General features: G+C 33.9%; 1 protein-coding gene across 1 annotated transcript in view; it reads left to right on the top strand.

The window, feature by feature from the left end:
• Positions 1-27,170, top strand: part of MMRN1 (multimerin 1) — a 73,389-nt gene that overhangs the window by 10,672 nt on the left and 35,547 nt on the right. Inside the window, exons 2-4 of the mRNA XM_025998082.2 lie at positions 3,687-4,509; positions 23,735-23,854; positions 26,892-26,998. Of these exons, the coding sequence (XP_025853867.1) occupies positions 3,935-4,509; positions 23,735-23,854; positions 26,892-26,998 (802 nt within the window). The 5' untranslated portion in view covers positions 3,687-3,934. The remainder of the gene's footprint in view (positions 1-3,686; positions 4,510-23,734; positions 23,855-26,891; positions 26,999-27,170) is intronic.

The raw sequence follows: 27,170 nt of genomic DNA, 5'->3' as shown, positions 1-27,170 counted from the left end.
TCTGTCAATTACCAGTGTGTTACTCTAGGAAATTATTTAACTTCCTTAAGCTTATTTTTTTATCAGCAAAATGAGAGTAGAATACTTACCTATTAAGTATTCTATGTAATAATTAAATAAAATGCCAAATTTAACTTATCTAGTACATTGTATGGCTTATCAAAATCTCACTTAAATCTGTTTCTCTCCCTTCCCTAGCCCATGGACAACTCCATTTGTCTATATATACATTCAACAGATTTTCAATATTTTCAAGCAACGCAAAATTGAAAAAGGCTTAGAACATTGTTTTCTCTGATTATTTTTTGACACTGACAATTTATGGAAGAAGGTTATAATGAAATATTATTTTAAAAGTTTTAAACTGGGGATCCCTGGGTGGCGCAGCGGTTTGGCGCCTGCCTTTGGCCCAGGGCACGATCCTGGAGACCCGGGATCAAATCCCACGTCGGGCTCGCGGTGCATGGAGCCTGCTTCTCCCTCTGCCTGTGTCTCTGCCTCTCTCTCTCACTCTCTCTGTGACTATCATAAATAGTAAATAAAAATTTAAAAAAATAATAAAAAAATAAATAAAAGTTTTAAACTATTTTTAAAAATAAGAATTTCTCATGTGAAAAGAAAACAAAGAAGCTGCTAAGAAATCCTATTAATCTAGTTACTCTACACCCCAACATTCTACAAGGAATAATACTCTTACAGCCATATGCTGAGTGAAACAAGTCAAATGAAGAAGGACAATCATCATATGTTTTCACTCATATGTGGAATATAAGAAATAGTGAAAGGGACTATAAGGGAGGAGTGAAACTGAGTGGGGAAAAATTAGAGAGGAAGACAAACCATGAGAGCCTCCTAATTCTGGGAAACAAAGGGTTGTGGAGGGAAGGAGAGTGGAGGGATGAGGTGACTGGGTGATGGGCACTAAGGAGGGCAGTTGATGGGATGAACACTGAGTGTTATGCTATATGTTGGCAGACTGAATTGAAATTTTAAAGAAAGGAAAAAGATACTCTTACACCCATAAAAGTGGCTTTAAGTAATATATAACACCATTGTACTATGAAATCCTTAATCTAAGATTCTCTTTTAACTCATTTATATTTTTATTTCAACATAATAAACTTTTTTTTTTTGGTTTTTCCTAGTGATTAGAAAATTGACTAACGCATATTATAAGGGAAAAAGAAAAACACAATGAACCCAGTATCTCATTATCTAGAGAGAACTCATTTTGCAATATGTATTCAATCCTATGTCTATGATACAATGAAAAATGACCAAAAAATCCTCCTAATAGCATATAATATAATGAGTTTCATAGTTCTTTTCTTATAAAATTATTCAAAGTGAATAAATGGCAGTAAGGTAAAACATACTGTAAGCAAGCTAGTGGGCAATGGGGAGGTGTAGCAAAATGATGGGATACATGTATATAAAACTCTGATGGTATAGTTTAATCCACAGATAGTATTTAAAATAGCTAGAAGAATGGATTGAGTACTCTCTAGGCAGTAATCGCAGGGATATTATTTTTCTTAATTGTTATTTGATGAGTATTAATGAGTCTGAGAAAGCAGAATTTGAGGTTAGGCCTCTGACAGTCTCTGGAGTACAGATATTTTATGTCTCCAATTACAGGATGATCCATACACCTAAAACCTCTAAATGAGCTCGGGATTCTCGGGGGAGTTAAATGGAAAGATGGCTTGGTGGACTGATAATGAGATACAGAACCTTTAGCCTTTTGATCACAAGGTCATTTGTAAGCTAGGAAGAGGGTAACCAAAAGTCATTATTGGTCAATACCTTACAAGAGCAAAATGAATTGCTTAGCTTGGTTCAGTTTTTATTACCGTTTGAGAGCTATTTGTTACCGGTTATAGATCCAATGAGTGACCCTTTACCACTGAAGTTCACTTGTCCTGAACAGGATCAAGATGTGTTTTACAAACCATGAAAGAAGAAAAAAAAAATCTTTGTGTGCCATTATTCTGGTTGTTTTTTAAACTTCAAGATAGTCTATTCATCTACTTTTCCTAATCTAGAAGAATGGATTTAAAATTGTACACTAAGTAGAAAATTTTTAATTGGGTTTTTCTGAATTATTCGTTTGCTCTAAGCCAAGGCTAGTTGTTTGTGTCTTTTACAGATAGAGATGCTGTATTATCTTTTTCTTAGTATTGAAAAAAACATGTTGTATTATGAAAATTCGGCAGTTTTGTTGCCCTTTTTAGTGATGAATTGCTGCCTGGATTGTCTGTGCTGGAACTATTTGCTCTTTTACTAATGCAAGGCTTGTAGGATTGTTTTGTAGTATATCCAAGAAACAGAGCCTTGTAGTTCATACCAAAGTTAATTGGGGTTGCTGCTGATTAATATGTGTCTTAGTTTAAATAACCTCATATTATGTGTCTCTAATTTGACAACAATTTAATTGTCGAAATAAATAGCAAAAACTAAGGGGAGAAAAAGTATTAAGACCAACTAGTTAATAATTCAGAGAAAAATTAGGCCTGGTGCTCTGTATACAGGATTAGGGACTGAAGTATATATCTACAATAGTATATAACCCAACAGGCAAGAGGTTTCCAGTTATCCAATTCTGAAAGAAAAACATCTATGAATATTCAGCAAGAGCCTAATGCCTGGCACAAAAATTAACAGAAAGATTAGTTACACATAGATTTAGCTTTAAGATAATATAATATACCATAAGCAAATAGAGAGCCAAGAATACTCTTGCTTTATAATCTCAGCACCTAAGAGAGTACCTTGCTGAAGCTGACTGAGGGTTGGGTAATTACTGAAAGAATGAATGAATGGATGAACTGTTATAACATGTTACTTATATGTCCAAAGAGTCTGCTGTGAAATTTTTTTTACAGATGAGAGAGCTTAATTGAAGCCTGAAAATCAGAGATTTGCTTTAGTAGTGAAATCATAAATCCCATGAAGCATCTCTACTAGGAAAACAACCATAAGAAAGTCTTTGATCAATTTAGCTCTCTATTATCTGCAGCTAATATATTTTTGCACCACGGCAAAAGTACAAAAGCATTATATATGATTCCATTCTAATTTATTTTTATGTGACTTCATTTTTTTCTTCATCCATTATTACCCAAAATTCTGATTATTCATTCCATTAACTGGTTCTGGTAGAAGTTCTGAGAGCAGAATTTAAAACGAGTTCCATGTATACCTGTATAACTCAATAATTTATACTTTTCTTTTTTGTTATCACTCATCATCATTGAGAATAACTTTTTTTTCCCATTGAGAATAACTTCAAGTAATACTTTGGTTGAACTATATTTATAAAAATAGGGGTATATAAATATTTTTTCATAATTTGGCTTGTGATGCATAAAAGGTTAGAGACTCTATCAATGAGTTTTTGTTTATGTATGTGCATGTGTGTAAGCACTTGAACAAAATGTGATTCTCTGGATGGGGCACAATGGAAAAGAATGTCACATATTTTTTCTCAATTTCCCTGTGTAGTAGAACAAAATGTTAAATTCCTTGATTCAGCTCATCCAAACAAAATTCCATACTCCCTGTCATCAATGTGAAATTTCTCTTCAAAATGAGCAACAAATGAAACATGAGTGGACGTAGGAAAGGACGTGTTTTTCTCATCGGTTTTCCTGATAATAATTGCCTGTTTTCCCATTTACCCTTAGCCTCGTCAGAAACCCTTCACCACCTCCATAGATCCATCCTACCAGAGGTCACAGATCACACAAAACCTACAGAAACAGGAAATCAAACTTCCTGAGTCCACTACAAAACACAGAGACCTATTTCCTCTACACATCTCAAATTGGCAAAACCGTGTCTTAGCGGATTCAGTGTGGAAGCAGCTGTTGAAAAGACTAGGAGGACTATATCTCCCAATTTCACATGAGCTTTCTCACTTCAAACTACTGAGATGAAGGGAGCAGGGCTATTTATTCTGTTTTCTAGTTTATGGAATGGGGGCTTTGGGCTTATCGACACCACGGATACTTGGACTACCCCTGAGGATGCAAGCTCCCAGGAGAACATAGCCTCTGCTACAGTTTCTCAAAATAAAATGCTACCAACCCCTCAGATCACATCAGCTGAGATAGCCACAATTCCTGAGGCAAGAACCTCTGAAGAGAGTCTTCTAAAATCCACACTGCCTCCTTCAGAGACAGGCACACCTCCTGAGGCTATGAGAAGCCAAACTCTCACATCCACAGGGAAGACAGAAGAGCTGCTGAAGTTACAGACTCTTGCCCTCCCAGTCAACCCTAGCCTCCAGTTGAATCCAAGAGCAGAGTCAGTGGTCCTTACCAACTCTACACTGAAATTTCTTCAGACCTTTGTCAGAAAGTCGAACCAACAAGCGATCGCTCCCAACTCCGTTGAGGGCAGCATGGGGAATCGATCCCCACGGGAAACGTACCTCAGCAGAGGTGACAGCAGTGGAAGCCAGAAAACCAACTCTCAAAAATCAACTTTTGAAACAACAAGAGGAAAGTAAGAAACAGTCTTTTCTTTTCTTGTCTCTCCCTAACTGTAAAGTCTTTAAGATTGTAAGCTAACAGTTAAATTGTCTCACCCTCAGAAAATGTTTTCATGGTCAAGATGAAATTGGATCACATTTCAGTTAGATAAGGTAATTAAGCATTACTTTATCTAATGGAAAAAAGATGAACAAAAAAATAGAGCAATTTTGTTTTAATTGAACCAATCAAAGTCACTTATAAAAGGGCTTTTACTTGAGATATTCACTAACAATGTAACACCACAGTGACTGTTAGTTGTTTATTCAACTCAAGGATATGTTGGCGGTGCTCAGGACACCCACAACATGAAAGAAAAAATGACAATACAGTTGGGGAATAAACGGATTTAAAAACTGACATAGCCTGGCTATGCAGGGTATAGTTATGAAGATCAAGCCAAGGAGAGCTGGGGTGGAATCATGTCTCCAGTATTGCCTAGTTTTGTGACTTTGAGCAAGTTAAATGAGCTCTCTGAAACAGAGGAGTTTTTTTATATGTAAAATACAAATATAGTATAGGAAGTACAGATAAAAATACCAACTTCATGGGGTGATTGTGCAAGGTTCAGATTAATCAGATATACTTAGATGCCTCCTTCTCAAAGAACAGGTGGTAAGAAACATATTTTACTAGTACTGTTATGTTGAGTTATGCCATTATCATGAATGTGATGAATAGAAAAGCCAATTTTTCAAGTTGATTTTGATTTAAAATTCAAGCAAATGCTATGTGAACTGTTGAAGTAAAAAAATAAAACTTTAAAAAGGATTGTTAAAGAAGATGTGGAAAAGGACCAAAAAAAAATCATACTAATAAAAAAAATAGTATTGTGAAAAATTCAGGTCAATGTTTTTATTTGTTTAATGTTGAGTGATCTGTTTGGAATGCTAGTAGTTTAGAGTTATGAAACTAAACTTTCAAATACCTTTTACCTGGAATAAAATAATTTCAAGACATCAAATAATGCCTTGGGATCTTAGTTAAGTTAAAGATCATACTAACTATATAACATAGTTTAAGTTAATGATAGGAGCTTACACCTGTTCTGTGAAAGGTCAAAGTTGTTGTTGATATAAATATGAGGAGACACCGGAAAGAAGTCAATAGATTCAAATGTAATGTATTCAGAGGTTATAGAATTCTTAAAAATATATAAGTAAATCTGCTTTAAGCTAAATACTTAGTGGAATTTAGAACAATCCAAACTTACAGATTACAAAATGTCCAACTTAGGGTTGGATAAACTTTCCCTATAACAGACAGTTTGACAGATATGAATTAAACTTTTTCATGTTGAGGGGCAACAGAATGTGGTCTATTAAATAATGATAGCAAATGCCATGCCACTTATATGATCATTTCTATTAGTCATATTTTATTAGACTCTATAATTTTATTTTCAAACCAATTATATAGAACTCTTAGGCACTCATTGAAAATGATCATGAATTTTTGAAAGATGCTGTCATCAAGAGATTTTTCAATAGAATATGAAATACAATCAAAACAAGAAGGGGAAAATTCACACTAAAATGTCACTTAAGTTTTATATAGAAAGTGGCATATAATTGCTTCCTAATTAGAACTAGTAATTGATCATTTGAGAAATGCTAGCTTTTAAATAAATGCTAATTGTTTTATTATGTGCCTAAGACTATTCTAGTTTCTAAGGATATATAAAATTGTAAAACTAAGAATGATTCTGCCTGCATGGATGTATCTTACAAAAAGTAAGCAATAACATATCTGCAGGTTTTTAAAAACTCAATATGTGTTAGGAGGAAATGATATTTAAGGTGTAACCCACTGAAGGGAACTTAGTCCATGGATTTTCCAATGAAAATAATTTAAATTTTTTTCTAGAGAAAAGTACTGACTGTACTTATTCTATAGCCTGAGGCCCTGGAAAGCCTGAAGTTTTCTTTTGGTAATGCTTTCCATCAGGTCCAAGATTTATTACTTGTTTTGCCATGCAATTGAAATGGTGCTAGAGAAAACAGTTCCATGCCTTATGGACACAATGCTGATGCAAAGAAGCTTTGATGAAGTCTTTCATTTTTTCATTTGATTAGGAAGTAATAACAATAGCAAACACTTTATGACATCTGTTCCTAGCACTGTATTGCTCTGTATTGCACTTTTCAATTATTTAATCTCTATCATAACTCCATGAAGAAGATTAAGAGAGATCAAGTAATTTAGCTAAGATCACTTAAAAGTCAATCTCAGGGCAGAGATTCAAGCTCGGGTTGGCTGGCTTCAGGGACATAACTTTCAACCCTTACACTATACTCCTTTAGCAAGTGCAGTCTGTTCTCCCAAGTGGGTAAATGAGAGTTACGAGTTTTTTTCCCTGCTTCTGAGTCTTCAGAGGATATTCTTTGCTTCCGGAATAAAGCTCAGATCCTTACCCAATTAGTTATACAATGTCATCCTTGATCTGACTTCTGCCTACCTCCCCAGCATTGTCTTCTGTGACTTGCTGGCCAGTAAAATTTGTGAGTCTCTGGTCTACAATATGCTATTCATTAAACCTATCCTTGTACCCTGCTTGTCCCTTGTCCCTTTGGCTAACATGGTTTTTTCTCATCATCTACTTCCTTTACACCCAATAATAATAGCTCCAGGAAGCCTTCTCAGGCTGTCAGGTGGCCCTTCTAACTTTAATAGAGCTCTCCTTGAATTCTTCTATCACTACACTTACAGTAGTATATTATAATTAGAGTGAACTTTGTGATCTCCTTTCTTATGGAGACATATTATGAATGCTAGCAAAGTCTCTGGTTTATAATAGGTACACAATAAATATTTAACAAGCTGGATACAAAATTTAGAGATTAGTATGTGAATATAAAGAGGAATCCTCCCCAAAGAAATATTCTTATTTCTCTATGATGAAATCTAGCTGATTCATTTTAGTTTTTTGTTGTTGTTATGTTGTGTTTGTTTCTTACTGCCCTTGGAATTTTATAGTGATTCTAAGTAAAAGGAATACCTCTGTCTAAAGATTTTTCTGGCAAATTTTTGTCTCATCTTGTACTTTCTCTCAATTTAGTGCTGCAGAAATTCCTGGTTACCCTAGAGCTGTGGTTTCCTATCTGGTAGAGTGGTTGTTGGTCAATGATCAAGCACTTTGAAATAAGCAGGATAAAAATAAATTAGAATTAACATATTTATACATTGAACAATTATTTGCTGAGGACCTAATTTGTCTCCAGCATTATACTTGTGCTGAGGGCAAAATAGTGAACAAAAACTGCCACCTCTTCTGCCTTCATGGGGTCTACAGTCCAGAGGTAAGAACATTGGAAAGAAAAACAGTGAATCACAAATGCTGATATTGAATCCAAAGGGTGGTAAACATTCTGAATGAAACTTACAGGAGTATGTAACAGAGTGAATGGCCTACTCTGAAGGTGAGTAAGCCTCCCTAAGAGCATACTAAGTAATATGAGGTATTGAGAGATGTCATTGCCTATTTAAGTTCTCCCACAATCCCAACCCCTGCTTACATATATGTGAATCTTCACCATCCATTAAATCTCTAGTTCTGTAACTAGAAACCCTGGATATATCCTTGACATTTGTCTTTCCCTCCCAGCTTTTATCTAATCTATCAAGAAGTCTTATTGGTACTCCCTCTACTATATCCCCAATCCCTCTCTATCTTCCCTATACTCTCCTTTCCTAGCCATCATTATCCCCCATCAGAATCGTAGCTTGTCCACATGTGACCACTCTTGTCCCTTGTAATCCATGTTCCACACAAGCAAGAGATTCTTTAAACTTAAAAATAAATAAATAAATTTGACATATATCATTGTGTAAATTTAAGGTGTTTAAACTTTTAAATTGAAATAATGCATTTCTTTTGTGTAAGACTTCATCTTTTGTGATATTATTTATCATACTAATAAGAAAAATATATCACTATTTCTTACAATTTTTAGATTTATCTCTTAGAGGTTATTTTTATTTCTATATATACATGTCACTCTTGCATACTTAAAATGAAAAGATAAATGAAACTGGTCAAGGTGTCTCTATAGCAATGCAATAACTACTATCTGACAATAGTGAGCGAAAAATACCATTGATTTTAAAATGTAATCTTGATTTCAGAGATATCGTCTTCAAATCTGTGGACTTTAGCATTTGGCAGACTTGCTAAAAATCACTCAGTAGATTTCCATTGTATTTAGAATAAAATCCTAATCTTCACTGTGGCCCACAGAGTCTTGCTTGTTATGACCCCTGACTATCTCCATGATCCCATCATCATCACACTCTAAGTTCATTCAACTTCCATTCCTCCAGCCGTACAGGCCCTCTCCCTGGGTACTGAACTTGTTCAGTTTATATGCATCTCAAGGAAGCTTCCTGTTCATTCTTGCTAGAATGCTCTTCTTTCAGTATATGGAAAGAGAGAATTCTTTTCCTCATACACCTTTAGCTTTAATATCCCTCCTCAATGAGAGGGAGATTACCCTAATTACATCTAATTACCCATATGGAAATTTGCTGTTCTTATTGTATCACCTTTATCTTTTTCTTCATGGCACTCACATTAAAATATTGGATTTATTTATGTAGATGATTGTATCTTTTGTTTTTCCACAATAGAACATATATCCCCTGAAAATGGGAACATTGCTTTTCTTATTTTTTTTCTTTTTTTGGTTTCAGAGTAGAATTTAGTAATTCAGAACTTACGTATAACACCTAGTACTCATCACAAGCGCCCTCCTTAATATGCATCACCCATCTGTCCAACCCACCCTCCATATCCCCTCTGGTAACCCTCAAGTTTCTCTGTAGGTAGGAGTCTCTTGTGGTTTGATTCCCTATCTCTTTCTTTCCCCTTCCCCTTTGTTCATCTGTTTTGTTTCTTTTCTTTCCACAGGATATTCTTTCCTGATTTGTTGAAAATTAGTTGACCATAGAGTTGTGGATCCATTTCTGGGTTCTCTATTCTGTTCTATTCTCCCCTCCCTTGTATTTTAAAAACAAACAAACAAACAAACAAACAAAAATGAACAAAAAACTCTCCTTAGCCAAGTGTCCATATTTCTATATTTTACAAACTTATATCTCTAGTCTTAATCTCTGCTTTGAACTTCACATGCATCCAAAAGTTAGCGGCAACTATGGCTAGTCAGAGTTTTCTACTTTTTATTATGTTATTTTATATACATAAGGGTCATCAATAGGGTAAAATGTTAATGAAAGATTCCAGAAGCAAAATAAAAGTTGAATATCAAGCAAGATGAACATTTTATTTGCTAAATTTAATGATTTTTCTTTTAGAACTTTATTCTTTTTCCATAAGCTATATAACTTGCTTTATGCACAAATAGGTAGTTTACTTTAAATGAATTATGACTTCTAATATAATGTATAAAATGGTAAGTTCTCCAAGATCTTTCACTAGACCACTTGTTCTTTTTTCACTAGACCACTTGTAAATAAACATTTTAAGCACCACATTTAAAAACATGATGCTTGAAATTGCAAAACTAACCATTAAATTAATTCTACTAATATAATGTGCATTTTGCTGCTTATATCTTTGAAATATGGGTAGGTTTTATGTGTGAAAAATTTGATCAATTAAATTTATATGTTGTCTCAGTTCCTTGTGGCTGCTAGACCAAAATAATACAGACTGGGTGGTTTATAAACAACAGAAATTTATTTCTCACAGTTTTGAATGCTGGACATCTGAGACTAACATGGGCAAGGGAGAGCCTTTTCTGGGTTTCCAGATTTCAAACATGATGAAAAGGATGAGGAATCTCTCTAAGGCCTCTTTAATAAGGGCACTAATCCCATCAAGAGGCACTGCCATCTCCCAATGACCCCAGTCCCAATATTATTATATTGGACATTTGGATTTTAACATATAAATTTTAGTGGGACACAAACATTCGATCTATGTCATGTGTATTTTGCAAAGTTATTATCAGACCTAATAGAATACAAAGGGATTGCTCTCACAAGCTATAAAATTCTCAAGAGAAATGCACCATTATGTTACAGTATTTTTTTTTAATTTCCTTGGGAAATAAATGCAACTACTAGATTACTGCCAGTGAAAACTAACACTCAGTGGAGTACATTCTGTGTCTTAATTTTTTCTCATTAATCATTTCCTTTTATTTCATTCCTTTCATATTTTTCCTCTCTAAATTACTATTGAATATATAAATACATACTCTATTATACATGCTAGAATTTAAGGAGTGCTTATATAGTCCTAGGTGGTTAAATGAGAAACTTTTGTATTTCCACACCTTTGGGCTTTTTTAATATGAAAATATTACTTTAAACATCTATTATTTAAGACAAAATGCTAAAAGACTTAGTTTACAGGAACAACTAGAGTAAGTATAGAGCTAAGCATCATAGCATCTGTTAGCCTGCCTTTTCTGAGGCTTTCTGGTTTGCACACTGTGAGAGCCTGACACCTACTGGAGTAGAAACAGTTTACAATGTCTCCGAATAGGCTGAAGTCACAGTTTGGGGAAAAGAAACAAAAAATAAAAAAGTTAGGTGAAATACAACAAATTTATGAAAAAGCTTATATTTAAGTAACTTTAAGAATTATTACTTATAAATATACAACGATATATATATATATATGTTATATATTACTAATTCAACGTGTCTCTTAAAAATATATCATTAACTTTAAACTTTAAAAAATAGTGGATCAAGGGCAGCTCGGGTGGCTCAACGGTTTAGTGCCCCCTTCAGCCCAGGGCCTGATCCTGGAGACTAGGGATTGAGTCCCACGTCGGGCTCCCTGCATGGAGCCTGCTTCTCCCTCTGCCTGTGTCTCTGCCTCTCTCTCTCCGTGTGTCTCTCATGAATAAATAAAATCTTAAAAAAAAAAATAGTGGATCAAAAAGCAAACTCCATACATATCCCCTGGAATGGACACATTCGGTTCATTCTCCTAAAATTTGACACTGAGAATATTGTATATACACAATAATTTGTGACTCTGAGGCACTGTACAGTCATCTATCATCAAAAATTCAATTACATTTACCATACACTGCCCACGATGGAAGGCAAATTAATGATGCCTGCCAAAAGACTTTAATTGCAAAAGTTGGTATATAAAGAAAGAGTTTCTTTTTAAAACCTAATTTAACCAGAAAATTAAAATATTAGAATACCAGAAATTCCCCGTGATCTGAGCTTTGCATGATTGCCTTTCAAAATTTGTTTTAAACATTTATTTACATGACTCTTATAAAATTAATACTTCTACCCAGTTTAAATATTATGTGGAATTTTGAGATAAAGATGGACAATATAAAGGAACTTGCACTAAAATATTAATGAATTACAAACACAAATTTTGTTTGAAAATAGTTATTTTCTTAAGGAGCTTAGTATCTATATGAAATTACCTTTGGACTATTAGCCAAACTAAATGTAAAAAATCTAATGTTTTATTCATGTATGATTTACATATCAAGAATCTTTTTACTAAATCTAAGTACTTACTTTCAATTTCTATTTTTTTCTTTCATATTGTGTATATATATATTTCCTTTGGAGTACTTTCTCATTTATGACTCGTGAACTCATGTAAATTCTAGTGTCTCAAATTAATTATTTGATAAAAGTATTCTTGTTATAATTTGATTAAAAACTAAAGACATAAAATAAAGATTTCATAACATTTGGGAAGTATTTATGTTCATAATTTTTTAAGACTATAGAAACATTTTAGGGTGCTTGGGGTGCCATATATGTATATATGCATGTATGTATATATATAAAAGCAATTATGGTTAAGATAAATTTATCAGGTTATTAAAGAAGTAAAAAAGGAGCCATGTCTCTCTATTTGCATATATGACAAAAATTGGGAGATATATATAAATATATAGATAGATATACAGACATGTATTCCCTTTATAAAAAAAATCCTACAAACTCTCTGAATCTTGTAATCTTCAGCAGCAGCAAGGGTTTTATATTTACTATATTAATTCATTTGGTCTCACAACAACCCTGTGAGATAGGTTATATTATTATACTTATTGTATAGATGAGGAAGCCACATTTAATGAACAAGCTAATAGCTAAGAGTTGTAGAGTCAAAATCTAAAAGTAAGCAGTCTGACTTGAGCATAAGTCAACAACGATGTTTCCTCTCTAGTTAGGGAAATTTTTCCTTATTATTTTGTTTCAATTATGCAGGTATACCAGTCTTTGCTCTTCCTCTTCTTCATTCAGGGGAAAAAACAGAGACAAAAACTCCAGACACATAAATGCAATCTCTTGTTCATTTGCCCGCATATGTGGAGTAAAAGAGAATAAAAATTTTGCTCAGGAGGTAGCCCTTCATCATCAGAAATGACCTTCTGAGTCTGACTTAGAGAAGTGAAAAAAGCCTGTGTTTGTGATGGCTATGAAGTTGAGACAAACCCCTCCTTTCCCTTCTCTTCCTTTTCCTTCTTTTTTTCCCTTTTCATCCATTCATATTATAGCATGTGGCTGAATTCCCTTCCTTTTTAAGGCTGAACAATATTCCATTATAGATAGATAGATGATAGATAGATGATAGATAGATGATAGATAGATACCTATATATCACTTTTCTTTATCCATTCATCTGTCATACACACTCTGTTTCTGTCTTTTGGCTATTGGTATTCATGAAATTTTAATGATGTTCTTAAATTAAGATAGTGTGCTAAAGAGAACATTTACCCTGAATGGTAAATCTGTTCTCTTTTTACAAACGTAGAACATATATTTATCCTCCGGAACTTATAATAGTTCAATAGCAATTGAACCAAATAAGGCTTTGTTTGATTGTTTTCCTTCCTAATTATTGACATCAATGAAATTAGACTTGTGAGGATATATTCTTAACTTTAACATTTATTTTCCTTTTAAAGTGCATTACTTTTTACTAATTTATAGAAGAAAGAAAGGCAAAAAGAGAGAAAAGAAATTGACTCCATATGTTATTGAGAAATGAGTAGGTTGGATTTATAAAAGTAGTAAACACTTGTCATTAAAAACACATGACTGCTTTTCATATATTTAGAATATGTTCATCTCACTTATCACCTTTGAATTTGGTGGGAATTTAATTGCTCTGTATTTGAGGGGTTTAGTGTACTACACCATAATTTTGCTGTTAAACAGTGATGGTCAAACTTAGCTCAGGTAGGGTTTTTTTGGAATCTATATCCATGTAATCAGCATCTTGTAATAAAAACAAAAAGGTTCTTCATATGATAAATTAGTGGCAACATGAATGAACTGGGGTTTTTTTGTGAAGGATTAATTAATATTCTCATCTATAAATTAAATCCCATAGAAAACTTAGTCCTTTCTCTGAGGCATTTATGAACTCATTAATACATGTATACATTTTTATCATCTGTAATTTGTAGTCATCTTTAGGTACAAGGTAAAGAAGATTCTCAAGTTAGAGGCATAGGTGGATGTTAGGTGAGGTGTCGGAGACTGATAGGAGAGTTACAAAATAATCCTCTTTGAGAATGCTTTAATTTTCAGGGGTATCCCTGTCTGTGTTTGAGTTCCCTCTTGTTCCTCATTGAATTCCTAAATCTATCTCAATAAGGAGATTGCAGGAGACAAAATCATAAAGATCCTTCACTTCATAAAGTCTCCCCAAACACAGAATCTTCCCCAACTACCTAGAAAAAAATTACATACCATTGGGTAATTTATGGTGAAGATTTTGCTGGCTTACCTTGATGTCTAGTGAATATCCTCAGGATCTGTTCCTATTGTGCTATTGTGTCAATTTGAGCCACAGATTATCATGATCCAAATTTAAACATTCATCCTTTTATGAATATGGTTGCAAGCAATTTATTAATATGAGTTTTAAGGACTAGTCTAAATGGACATGTTGACTGTTATCTTTTATTTCTTAAAGAAAATATTATTGTGGTCATTATTTAAATGAATCCTTTGTTGCTCAGTCCACTCTTGGTTTAGGATAAGAATGGATATGATTGGGTAATGGTTTGGTCAGGGTATGCTTCAAATCACAAATCACTAATTAATGGAACATTTTTAAAAATTTAGTCTTTTTACTAGCTCCCTGGAAGACTGGGTTTCTAAAACATTTCAATCAAAAGTACAGTAGATTGTTTATTTACAATGCTTCTCTTAGTTCATTATCCATGAGACTTTGAGTTGTGGAAATCAAACTAGAATCCTTTTTCTCCCTGCTATTTTGTATGCTCTGCAAGCTAGGCTGGTGTTCACAAAAAACCAAAACTGCCTGGTTTTTCCTAGAACAAATCTTTTACCTATTAACTTGGAAAATCCAAAGAATCAATACAAGCTTTTTTTCAGTACACGTTGCTGCACAAAAGAAACAGTGTTATTACTCTTATAGAGAATCCCAAAGGCAGTATGCTGTTTGGAGGGTTATGACCCCATGGAAAGCTAAACACTTCAAAGTAACTGCTCACCATCCACCATAATCAGTCTGGAAAGGTACAAAGGATTTTTAGATTCAGCAAAATGCTTGTCTGGGATCATTTGATTTGCCTTTATACTGTCGGTCACCATTTTACCATCCTTAATTTTCTGTTTTGAAACTTATATTTTCTGATAATTTGGTTTTAAATTTTCTATTTACATTTTCAACATCCCTTAATGAGCTTATTTCATCAGTAGCATAAACCCAATTATGAGTCACACCAGGGGCTCCTTGGCTGTGGATAGTTCTTCCAATTTATACCGGATCAAAGATTGCTGGGCCATGAGCGATCTGCTGGTTTGCTTTTTCCCTACTCAACTCTCTCAGTCATGAGATTGTTTCAGAATTTGAGAATTTAAAAAATCTCTCCAGGTGACACTGGGATTTATTCTCACAAACAATATCTATATCTATCATCTGTCTATCTATCCATCTATCTATCTATCATCTTTTTTCCAAAGCCCAGAATACATAGGGATGGCAGTACTTTATTTTTCCTGCCTCATACACCGCCCTCAACAGTCATGCAGCCAATTCATGTGACAGACTTTAACTGCTTCTGTTGAAGTTAGTGATTCTCTATAATTAGGATAATCAGTGGATTTGCATAAGAAATCTAATTAATTTTTATAAATACCCCTTTTTTTGTGATCGTGTCCATTTGAAACCTTTCTTATTTATATTTCTTGCTTTTGCCAGTACTTTGTTTTATATTATTTTTGCAAGGATCACCCTGCTTTTATAAAATGTGCCAAAAGGTCTTTATCTTTATGAAACTAAATATTCAAACTTCTCATTCAAAAGATCCATGCAAAATAAACTATATGGTGCTCAATATTTTTGCCATGGGTGGATGAATGACTGAGTCAGCCTTATTTGTAAAAAAAAATTTGGTCCCAAGAAGCCTAAATACTCCAAACCAGATGCTTACTAACTTCAGTGGCTCTAATATCAGGAAAAACTGTTCCCCCTTTGGTCTTTTAGATTGATTTTTGTATTATTTTAATTATGATTTTTATTTTTAGGCAAAGTAGATTTCAAATCTTCTACTGACTTAGAGGCATGTATGTCATACTGATTTTTACTGTAGCAATTAGATTATACAGCCATACATAGAACATTTGTTTTCATACCATACTTTGTAAATCATTCCTGCCCCTTCCCCCCCAAAAAAACTCATCCTAAGTGGGAGGGTAGAATATAAATTAAACATAACGAGCTGCATTTATTTACTATAGAAAAAAAATAAGGAGAAAAAAATCAGATCTAATCATTCAATTAACCTATAGCTATTAAGAATTTTCCATAGATTGGCACAGAGTCTTTTATGATAGAAGAGCTGGTATTGCACCAGGAGTGAAGCTGATTGCTCTTTTTCTAAACAGTATTTAGATAGATAATAGATAGATGATAGATAGATAGATAGATAGATAGATAGATAGATAGATATTCTGCTGCCTACCTTTAAAAATTAGAGAAGAGGGGATGCTTGGGTGGCTCAGCGATTTAGCGCCACCTTCAGCCCAGGGCGTGATCCTGGAGTCCTGGAATGGAGTACCACATCGGCTCCCTGCGTGGAGCCTGCTTCTCCCTCTGCCTGTGTCTCTGCCTCTCTCTCTGTGTCTCTCATGAATAAGTAAATAAAATCTTTAAAAATAAAATAAAATAAATAAAAATTAGAAAAGTGATTTATGTTACATTATAAGCACAATAAAAACACTTTCCAGACTTCTGCCTATAGCAACTAGATTCACCCATCTGTGCTAGATAATTTATTTTCTCATAGAATTTGTTTAATAACTTATTTTTATGCAATTGCAAATAATGTTTTGTGTCTACTCTTATTTAATAGGTATTATTTAATTCTCTCTTCATCCCATACAACTCCATTTGTAGCACTAATCTATGTTTACAATTTAAAATTCCTTGAGGTAAGGAATATCTTTAAATATCTCTATTGCTTTGGATGGCTTCTAATGTTTGAATATCATCTAAAAATACATACTAAAAATACAAAATAAAGGCTATTTTTGTCTGATCATAACATTTTTTGTGGCAAATGACTTTGATGTGGTGAAAGTTTCCCAGCTATTTCTATACTATTTTATATGTTGAAGAGAATAAGGATACATGGATGGATATAAAGAAAGTTTCTTAGAAACTGGTTTGAGAAAAGTTATAGATACAGTATGGTCTAATTGATAAGACATGAGTAACAGAACAGCAAGTCAGCTAAATCTATAAGACAGGATTTATTTATTTTACTCATGATCATAACATTTTAAATTATGCTATATTTGGTTCATATAAAATTGTTGCGTTATTAAATATAATTTTACCAAATATATAGGTATCATAACAATATACTATTGACTTTTTATAACTTTATATAAGAAAAAAGCATCATATTATATTTCTTCTGTAACCTGTTTGTGTCACACAAGTTTAATAAGCTAAATTTGATAATATTATATATTATCCAATATACATTACATTTATATTCATTTTTCAATGGTGAATAATGCCCATTGTGTATATATTTCAGCACATATTTCTCCATTCCATGTTAAATAGACATTTGAGTTACTTTTAGCTTTTGATAATTATGAATAATGCCTGCTGCTATAAATATATATGATTACTGGTATACTTCTGCAATCATTTCTCTAAAATATATATCAAGAAGTATAACCACTGGGTCAGAGGGATTTGCATGCTCATTTTTACATAATATTAACAAATTGTTTTTCAAAATGGTTATCCTCTATTAACAGTATTTATGAGATTCCTTCTATTCTCTATCTTCTGAACATGTGAGATTGTCAAATTCTCAATGTTTGATTATTCTGGAACATAAAATATTACCCCATTTGATCTTAATTTTCACCTTTTTGATACCAACAAAAAGGACCTTTTTTAAAAAAAATATGTTTAATGGTCATTGGTATGTCCTTGTATAAAAAGTTTGTTCAAATAGTTTGTCCACTTTTCTATTGTTCTATTTTTTCCTGTCCATATCATACTTAATGATGAAAATTTATTACATATTCTGAATGCTAAACTTCTGATTTATAGCCTCTCTCTCTCTCTCTCTCTCTCTCTTTTTCTAAAGAGAGAGCAGAGGGACAGAGGCAGAGGGAGAAGGAAAGAATATTAAGCATATTCTTATTCATATTAAGAATATTCACCTTGTAAAAAAAAAAAAAGAATATTCACCTCCTGCTGAAAACAGAGTTGCATGAGGCTCAATTTCATGACCCTGAGATCATGACCTGAGCCAAAACCAAAAGCTGGACACTTAGCTGACTAAGCCACCCAGGGGCCCCATAGACTCTTCTTTTCTCATCACTTCTGGTGTCTTCACATGAACAAAAATTCTTAAACTTTATACTGTTAAGTATTTTATTTAGTACATATAAGTATAGTTGATCTTCCTGTATATTTGCTTTAGATCTTGCTAAATTCACTATCTCCAATAGCTTTTTTTTTTTTTTTTTGTAGATTCATCATGATCTTCTACATAAAACCCAAGTTTTCTGCAAGGAAACATAATTTTACTTATTAATTTTTAGTCAGGGTGATTTCACTTTTCTTTCTTGCCTTATTACACTAGCAAGAAATCCCAGTTCATGCAGATATATGCCTTTGCTTTTTTCTAATAGTTTTACAGTTTTAGCTGTTAACTTTAACTCTTTGATCAATATCTGAGTTGATTTTTTAGATCTGGTATGAGATAGGAGTCCAACTTTCCCTGCTTGCCTGTGGTTACCCATTTGTCTTACCATCATTTGTTGAAAAGAATATTCTTTCCCTGTTGAATTGCTTGGCACCCTTGTCAAAAATTAGTTGACCATAAATGTAATAAAATAAAGGTTTATTTCTGGACTCTGAATTCTATTCCATTGATCAATAGCACTATTCTTACGCTGGTCAAATACACTTTCAATTATTGTAGTTTGTAATAAGCTTTGACATTGGACAGTGTGAGTAATGAGCCCTCTATTTTTCAATGGTGTTTTGGCTATTCTGAGTTTCTTGCATTTCCACATGAATTTTAAGAACAGCTCTAAGTTTCTGCAAAAAATAGCAGGAGGGATTTTGAATGGGATTGTGTTGAAGCTGTAGATAAATTTAGAAACTATTACCATTCTAATAATATTAAGTCTTCTATTCAGTGAATGCTTTCCATTTATTTAGGTTGTATTTCTTTCGATGATATTTTGTAATTTTTGTACTTCTTTTGTCAAATCTATTCCTGGGCATATGCTTCTTTTTGATGCTATTGTAAATGGAATTGTTCTCTTAATTTCATCTTTGAGTAGTTCATTGCTTGTGTGTAGAAATACAATTGCTTTTTGTATATTGGGGTTTTTAAAAAGATTTTATTTATTTATTTGAGAGAGAGAACAGAGGCAGAGGAAGAAGGATTAATCCCAGGACCCTGACATCATGACCTGAGCTCAAGGCAGACACTTAACTAAGACACCCAGGCATCCTGCTTTTAGTATATTGTAACCTAGCTGTACTTGCTTATAAGTTTTCGTAGCGTTTTTGTGGGATTTAAATAATTTTCTAAATAGAAGAAATGAAAATACATAATTGCCTGACTAGAACCTATAGTAAAATGTTAAATAGAGTTTACAAGAGCACACATTATTGTTTTATTCCTGATCTCAAAGGAAAGTTTTCATTCTTTCAGTACTTAGTATGATGTTAATTGTAGGTTTTTCATGGATGTCCTTTATCAAGTTGAGGTAGTCCATTCTCTTCATAATTTGCTTTGTCTGCTTTTTTTTCTCTTTATGTTTTTTGTCTGGAATTTATAACATGCTTAAGGTAAGTTTTACTTTGTGGTCATTCTCCGAGATTCATTGAGCTTCTTAGATCTGAAGACTGATATTCTACCAAATTTAGAAAAATTTGGCCTTTATTTCTTCAACTGTTTACTCAAACTTGATCTTTCTGCTTCTCTTCTAGAACTTTAACTAATATATTTTAGACCATTTGAGTTTCTTTTCATTTTTACTTTAATAATTTTTCCTCCAAACTTCAGTTTAGATGGTTTCTTTTGCCTTGCTTCCAAGTTTATTGATCTTAATGTCCAGAGTTCAAACTTTTGTTAATGGGACAACCTGGTGGCTCAGCAGTTGAGCATTTGCCTTTGGCTCAGGGTGTGATCTGGGAGTCCCTGGGTCGAGTCCCACATCAGGCTCCCAGCATGGAGTCTGCTTCTCCCTCTGCCTATGTCTCTGCCTTTCTCTGTATGTCTCTCATGAATCAATAAATTAAAAATCTTAAAAAAAAACAAATTAATAAACTTCTATTAAGCCCAATCCAGTCCATTTTTATTCATATCCTGCATGTTTTTGTTCTATTTAATGGTTCTTTTTTTTTCTTGAGATTTGCCATGAGTTTATGCACTATGCTCATTTTTTCCCTTGATAATCTTGAAAAGGTTTACAATAACTATTTTAGTCATTGGTTACTAATTCAACATCTGTGTCATCTCTGCTTAGTTTTGTCCCTGTGTATTGGATTTTAACTCATGTTTGGTCCTATATTCCAGCTTCTTCACATGTCCAGTTTTTATCATGGTTTGTTTTTTATGCTGGGTTGCTATGTTATGAACAGATTTTCTTGTCTTCCATTAAAGAGCATTGACTTCTTTTCTGGCATGAAGAAAAGAAGAACCCTTATTTATATCAAGGGTTGTTTTTTTTTTAAGGTTTTGTTGGGGTGGGTCTAGATTAGCCTGACCCTACTGGATGCAGTCATTGTTAGCTTCAGGTGAATACTCAAATGTTTAATAAGAACTCTCTCTTTGGTGATCAGAATTCTCCACAATGGGGTAAAATCTGGTACCTCTGTTCAGCTTATGCAGCTTCAAAATACTTGTTCTCTGGTGGCCTTGCAAAGACTACTTTTTGCAAGCACTGCATAGTATTCAACCCAAGATTTTTCAAAAATCCTGTGTTGACTTTTAAGATGGCATCTCTGTTACTCTCGCTCATTTTATGACCTTTATCCACATATTTTAACCACCTCTGTAAGCCCCAAACTCAGATCTCTATTTCCTTTACCCTGTACTCTCTCTCTTTGGGGCCCACCCCTTTGTGATGTAGTTTGAAAATTGTTTGTAGGCAGAAAACTAGATTTAATATAGAATTCACATTATGTTGGTCCCTTCTCTCAAAAAATCATTTCTCTGCATCGTCTGTTGTTTAACATCTGAAATTATTGCTTTATATATCTTGCCCAGCCTTATAGATTTTACCAAGGGAAAGTAAATCTTTCCCATGCTCTGTTATGGCCAGAGCCAGAAATTTCTGAAATTCATGTTTTTAGTTTATTACACAAAAAATCGAATAAGCTTATTAAACATATCAAATTAAGGTTTTTTTGAGATTTTATTTATTTACTCATGAGAGACACAGAGAGAGAGAGAGAGAGAGGCAGAGACACAGGCAGAGGGATAAGCAGGCTCCATGCAGAGAGCCTGACGTGGGACTCCATCCCAGGACTCCAGGATCACGCCCTGCGCCGAAGGCAGGCGCTAAACCTCTGAGCCACCCGGGCTACCCTTAGATCAAGGTTTGACTTGAAAATGAACTAAATCTGTAGATTAATTTGAGGAGGATTGATACATATACCTTGGCTGTTACCATCCATTAACAGGATTTTTATTTTTTTATTTTTTTGCCACTGGGGGAAGTTTATTGGGAAACCTCTAGGGGCGAGCACAGGATGGGCGGGCCAGGGTGGGGTGAGGAGCAAGTGTGGGCTCTAAGAGGCAGAGTCTCCTCATACAGGAGGAGAGTCTCCTCATACATAGAGGCAAAAACTCCTCATACAGGAGTTTTTCAATATGTGAGATAATGCAGTAATATCTTTCAGGCTTTTCAATAAAGCTTAAAAGTTATATATATTATATCTTATACTTCTTCATTGGATTTAACAAGAATAATGTTATTTTTGCTATTGTAAACAGTACTTTTTTTTTTAATTGGAGTTCAATTTGCCAACATATAGCATAACACCCGGTGCTCATCCTGCCAAGTGCCCCCCTCAGTGCCCATCACCTAGTCAACCCAACCCCCCACCCACCTCCCTTTCCACTACCTCTAGTTGGTTTCCCAGAGTTAGGTGTCTCTCATGTTTTGTCACCCTCAGTGATATTTTCACTCATTTTCTCTCCTTTCCCTTTATTCCCTTTCACTAATTTTTATATTTCCCAAATGAATGAGACCATATAATGTTTGTCCTTTTCCGATTGACTTACTTCACTCAGCATAATCCCCTCCAGTTCCATCCACGTCGAAGCAAATGGTGGGTTTTTGTCTTTTCTAATGGCTGAGTGATATTCCATTGTATACATAGACCATATTTTCTTTATCCAGTCATCCTCTGATGGACACCGAGGCTCCTTCCACAGTTTGGCTATTGGGGACATTGCTGCTATAAACATTGGGGTGCAAGTGTTCCGGCGTTTCACTGCATCTGTATCTTTGGGGTAAATCCCAGCAGTGCAATTGTTGGGTTGTAGGGCAGATCTATTTTTAACTCTTTGAGGAAGCTCCACACAGTTATCCAGAGTGGCTGTAGCGGTTCACATTCCCACCAACAGTGCAAGAGGCTTCCCCTTTCTCCACATCCTCTCCAACTTTTGTTGCTTCCTGTTTTGTTAATTTTCCCCTTTCTCACTGGTGTGAGGTGGTATCTCATTGTGGTTTTGATTTGTATTTCCCTGATGTCCATGATGCGGAGCATTTTCTCATGTGCTTGTTGGCCATGTCTATGTCTTCCTCTGTGAGATTTCTCTTCATGTCTTTTGCCCATTTCATGATTAGATTGTTTGTTTCTTTACTGTTGAGTTTAATAAATTCTTTATCGATCTTGGATACTAGCCCTTTATCTGATCTGTCATTTGCAAATATCTTCTCCTATTCTGTCGGTTGTCTTTTAGTATTGTTGACTGTTTCTTTTACTGTGCAGAAGCTTTAAGTCCCAATAATTCATTTTTGCTTTTGTTTCTCTTGCCTTCATGGATGTATCTTGCAAGAAGTTGCTATGGCCAAGTTCAAAAAGTACCTTTTTAAAATTTATTGTTGGTACATTGAACTGTAACTAATGTTAACTACATTAATTAATAATGTTAACTACTATAATTAATAAAAATGGAACTTGATCTTAACTACATTGCTAAACTCATAATCATTTGCATCTAGACTATGTCATAGTTTTTTATTCAAAGTCATATCATCTGCTGCTAGTAACAGTCATTTTTTGTCTTTTTTTATTCTCACAGCATTTATTTATTTTCCTTTGTCTTACTGCACACTGTTCAATAGAAGTAATGGACCTAGGTCTGGGTCTCTAATTTAAGTACTAATACTGGTATTTGCCATAAGAGCAATCTTGGATTTTGACTTAACCTTACAGCGGAACAATACAAGTTCTGGTTTAACTCTTTTTTATTAACTTCCTTTCATCTTGTAGTGTGTCTTTACTTTTCATGTTTATAGCAATGCATTAACAAGTATGTTTTCTCTTGTCTCCAGATATTTTAAAGCTAGATACCAATTTTTCAAATTATCTAATCCATAACACTGATAGCAGTAGATGCAGGCCTATGAAAATAATTTTAATGGAAAGAATTCTTTTTAACAATGATTTCTTTTAACAAAAATTGTTTCTTCCTTAGGAATTGGTGTGCTTATGTACATACCAGATTATCTCCTACAGTGATCCTAGACAACCAAGTCACTTATATTCCAAATGGAAGAGGACCCTGTGGCTGGACCAGTGGATCCTGTCCTCAGAGGTATGTGACTTTTTTTTTAAATAGCCACTGATTATATCGTATTCGTGTATGTCTCTGAATATATAGAGAAAGTTAATCATCTCAGGTGTATACATATAATAGGGTCAGGGTAGGGTCATCACAGTAAATTATATGCATGATTTGGGGTAAGTTAAAATGCAGATACCAATAATACATGCCTCATACAGGAGTTTTTGAATATGTAAGATAATGCAGTAATATGCTTAGTAAAGGGACAGGTAATTTGTGAGTCTTCAATAAATATTAACTTTCATGCTTATTTCCATTTTTACTATTACTTTTATTCTATACCTGATCAATAATCCTGTCCTTGAATTCTTATAAAATTCATACACAGTTTTAAGATTTTATTGATAATTTAAGCTTCATACTAGGTAAGAGAGAAGTCCATAACTTGGCAAGCCACTAATTGCAATGGTGCATGATAAAACAGCTAACTGAGGCCTTTCTATATATGCCTATCTTAATGATTCATGTTATTTAATTTCCATTTATTCATGTTATTTAATTTTCATTTTTTTAAAAAAACCTATTTAGGACATTTAAAAATTGTCCTCAGATGTGGGGCTGAGTAACTGATATATTCTCTGCATTCACACAGTCACAGTAGCTTATCTGAGGGTGTTTCAGAAGACCCTGAAATAAAAACTAAAATTATTATTCAGGCCATGATGGCTCATGTTATGCAAATTGTCATACAAATAATTCAGGCAATGAATCTGACACAGTGCAATCAGGAACAATGCACAGTAAGGATATGTAAAACCAAGGTGTTTCTTACTCCCTGGAGGAATAGCTAAGGTTCATGGTCCAGAGAGCTAAGCACACCTTAGGGATTTGGGAGAGCTGAGCTCCAGTTCCGCTTTCAGCATTTACTCCCTTTGTGGCAATTTCCTCATCGACAGGAGATACAAAGAATGCATTGTTAATTCCTCAGTAATGAAAATATTACCACAGTAACCCCATTATACTGCCCTTCGGAGTTCAAGGTGAGTTTTTTTTTTCTCTCTCTCTCCCTTTAAATGAACCAGAAATTCGTATCTTTATTCTCATCTCTTATCTTTCTCTGTCTTTAAATGGGTCTCTCCATTCATTATTTCAATCTATACAGTGTTTGTCACTTTTTCTTTTATTATGTCTGAGCCACATTTATCAGGGATCCAGTTTGCTAAAGCAGGGACTCTAATAATAATGCAGCTAACTGCTTGAGTTCATCCTAATAACCTCTAAAGAGTCCTTTTCCAAACAGCCTTACTTTCTATTCAGCTTTGGCTACTGGACTGGAGATATTTCACTGACAAGAGTTATTTACTGAATATAATTTCCTGAAATAAACACAGATAAATGCTAATTTATCTAGCCTATTTTTAGAAATGGAAAGAATTTATAGCTCATTTTACAATTAAAAAATAACCTTACCCATATTGAATTACCCTTCAAGTCACAGCAGAAACTAAAACCCAAGTTTCCTAAAGCCCAGTGAATTCCAGCACATTCCCTTCACATGATCAGGGTCTATCCATGAAACTGACTATTGTTGTCTCCATATAGTTGTATGGGACACATTCTAGATAATAAAACGGAGACTAACCCAAGCAGTATGCATTAAATTCCCGCCTTGATCACTTTTAGATTCGAGACTTTGAGCAAGTTATTTCATCTCTCTGTTCCTCAAGTTCTTCATCAGCATACCAGGAGAATAATATATTTTCCACATAGAATTAATAAGAAAATTAAACAATATATTATATAGTCATTTCATAGGCCCACTTGATAAATATTAGCTAAATATTGAAGTCACAGGGGTAAGGATAATATGGCCAAATTGTATTTGTGATTTATATTTACATATACAGGGCCTACAATTTAGTACTATTCACCATTTTATTGATTGCCATGTTAAAATGTTACCATTTCTTCATTTCCCTTCCATGTTTTTTTTTAATTTTTTAAATTTATTTATTCATGAGAGATACACAAGAGAGAGAGAGAGAGAGAGAAAAGCAGAGACATAGGCAGAGCAACAGGCTCCATGCAGAGAGCCCGACACAGGACTCGATCTGGGGACTCCAGGATCATGCCTGGGCCGAAGGCAAGTGCTAAATCACTGAGCCACCCAGGGACCCCCTGCTTCCATGGTTTCTTCTCAGAAATATTTTCACATATTGGATCCCTTTCTTTCTTCCTCTCTCTCTCTCTCTCTCTTCCCCATTTCTTTCTATCAGAGACAAATACCATATGACAGAAATAATATTAAAAATAAAAATGTTAAAACTTGAGAAAGGAAAAAGTGCAGGTTAAAAATCATAGTGGTTATCATAATTTCAATGAGATCACTGATATACAGTTTTTTTATTTATTTTTTTTGATATACAGTTTTTAATGTTTGATGTTGATATGTTTGATGTTGATCTGGGGGAAAACAAATCCTTTTAATTATAAAGATACAAGGAATAATAAGAATTGAAATCAAAGAAATTATCCTCATAAGCTATTTTAAAAATAAGATTAAATAAGTTTTAATATTGGTTTAGTAAAAAGTATTATCAAGGGAAAAGCTATACTATGTTTGGAGAATGTAAGGATAGGTATAAACTTAAAATACCAAATAGCATAACTCTTCATGCTTTTTTGTAATTTATTTAAAGAAATGTAAGTTTAACAATAATACTGATGAGGGACACCTGGTGGCTCAGTTGGTTAAGCGTCTGACTTGATTTCAGCTCAGGTCATGATCTCAGGGTTATAAGATTGAGCCCATCAATTCTGCGCTGTGTGTAGCCTGCTTATGATTTTCTCTCTCCTTCTCCCCCTACTTCTTCCCCTCCCGACCCACTCTCTCTCTATAATAATAATAATAATAATAATAATAATAATAATAATGTTGATGAAGATTATAATAATAATCACAGATAACATTTACTGAATGTTTCTTGTATTTTAGGCATTGTCTCCAAAACTGTAATTATCCCAACTGATAATTTAATGTGAGACAAATAATTGCTCTCCTCTCCAGATCTCAGAAGATATCTAATCCTGTCTACAGGATGCAACATAAAATCGTTACCTCATTGGAATGGAAGTGCTGTCCTGGATTCAGTGGAGCAAAATGTCAGCTAAAAGGTATATTCTAATAGTAATTTTATAATAACACCTAGAAGCATAAAACTTATGAAGAATAAGCAACTAATTCTAGTGAAGAAGAGTTGTATTTTCCCTTTTGAACCACAGTTAATGAACAGATAGCCAAATCATTAAAACTGTTACCTCTTGGGAGCTTCCTAACTTTGTAGCT

Source organism: Vulpes vulpes, chromosome 4 (genome assembly GCF_048418805.1).
Source record: "Vulpes vulpes isolate BD-2025 chromosome 4, VulVul3, whole genome shotgun sequence".
Lineage (NCBI taxonomy): Eukaryota > Metazoa > Chordata > Mammalia > Carnivora > Canidae > Vulpes > Vulpes vulpes.
Note: the sequence above shows the minus strand (reverse complement) of the source record. Positions and strands in the feature narration are given on the sequence as shown.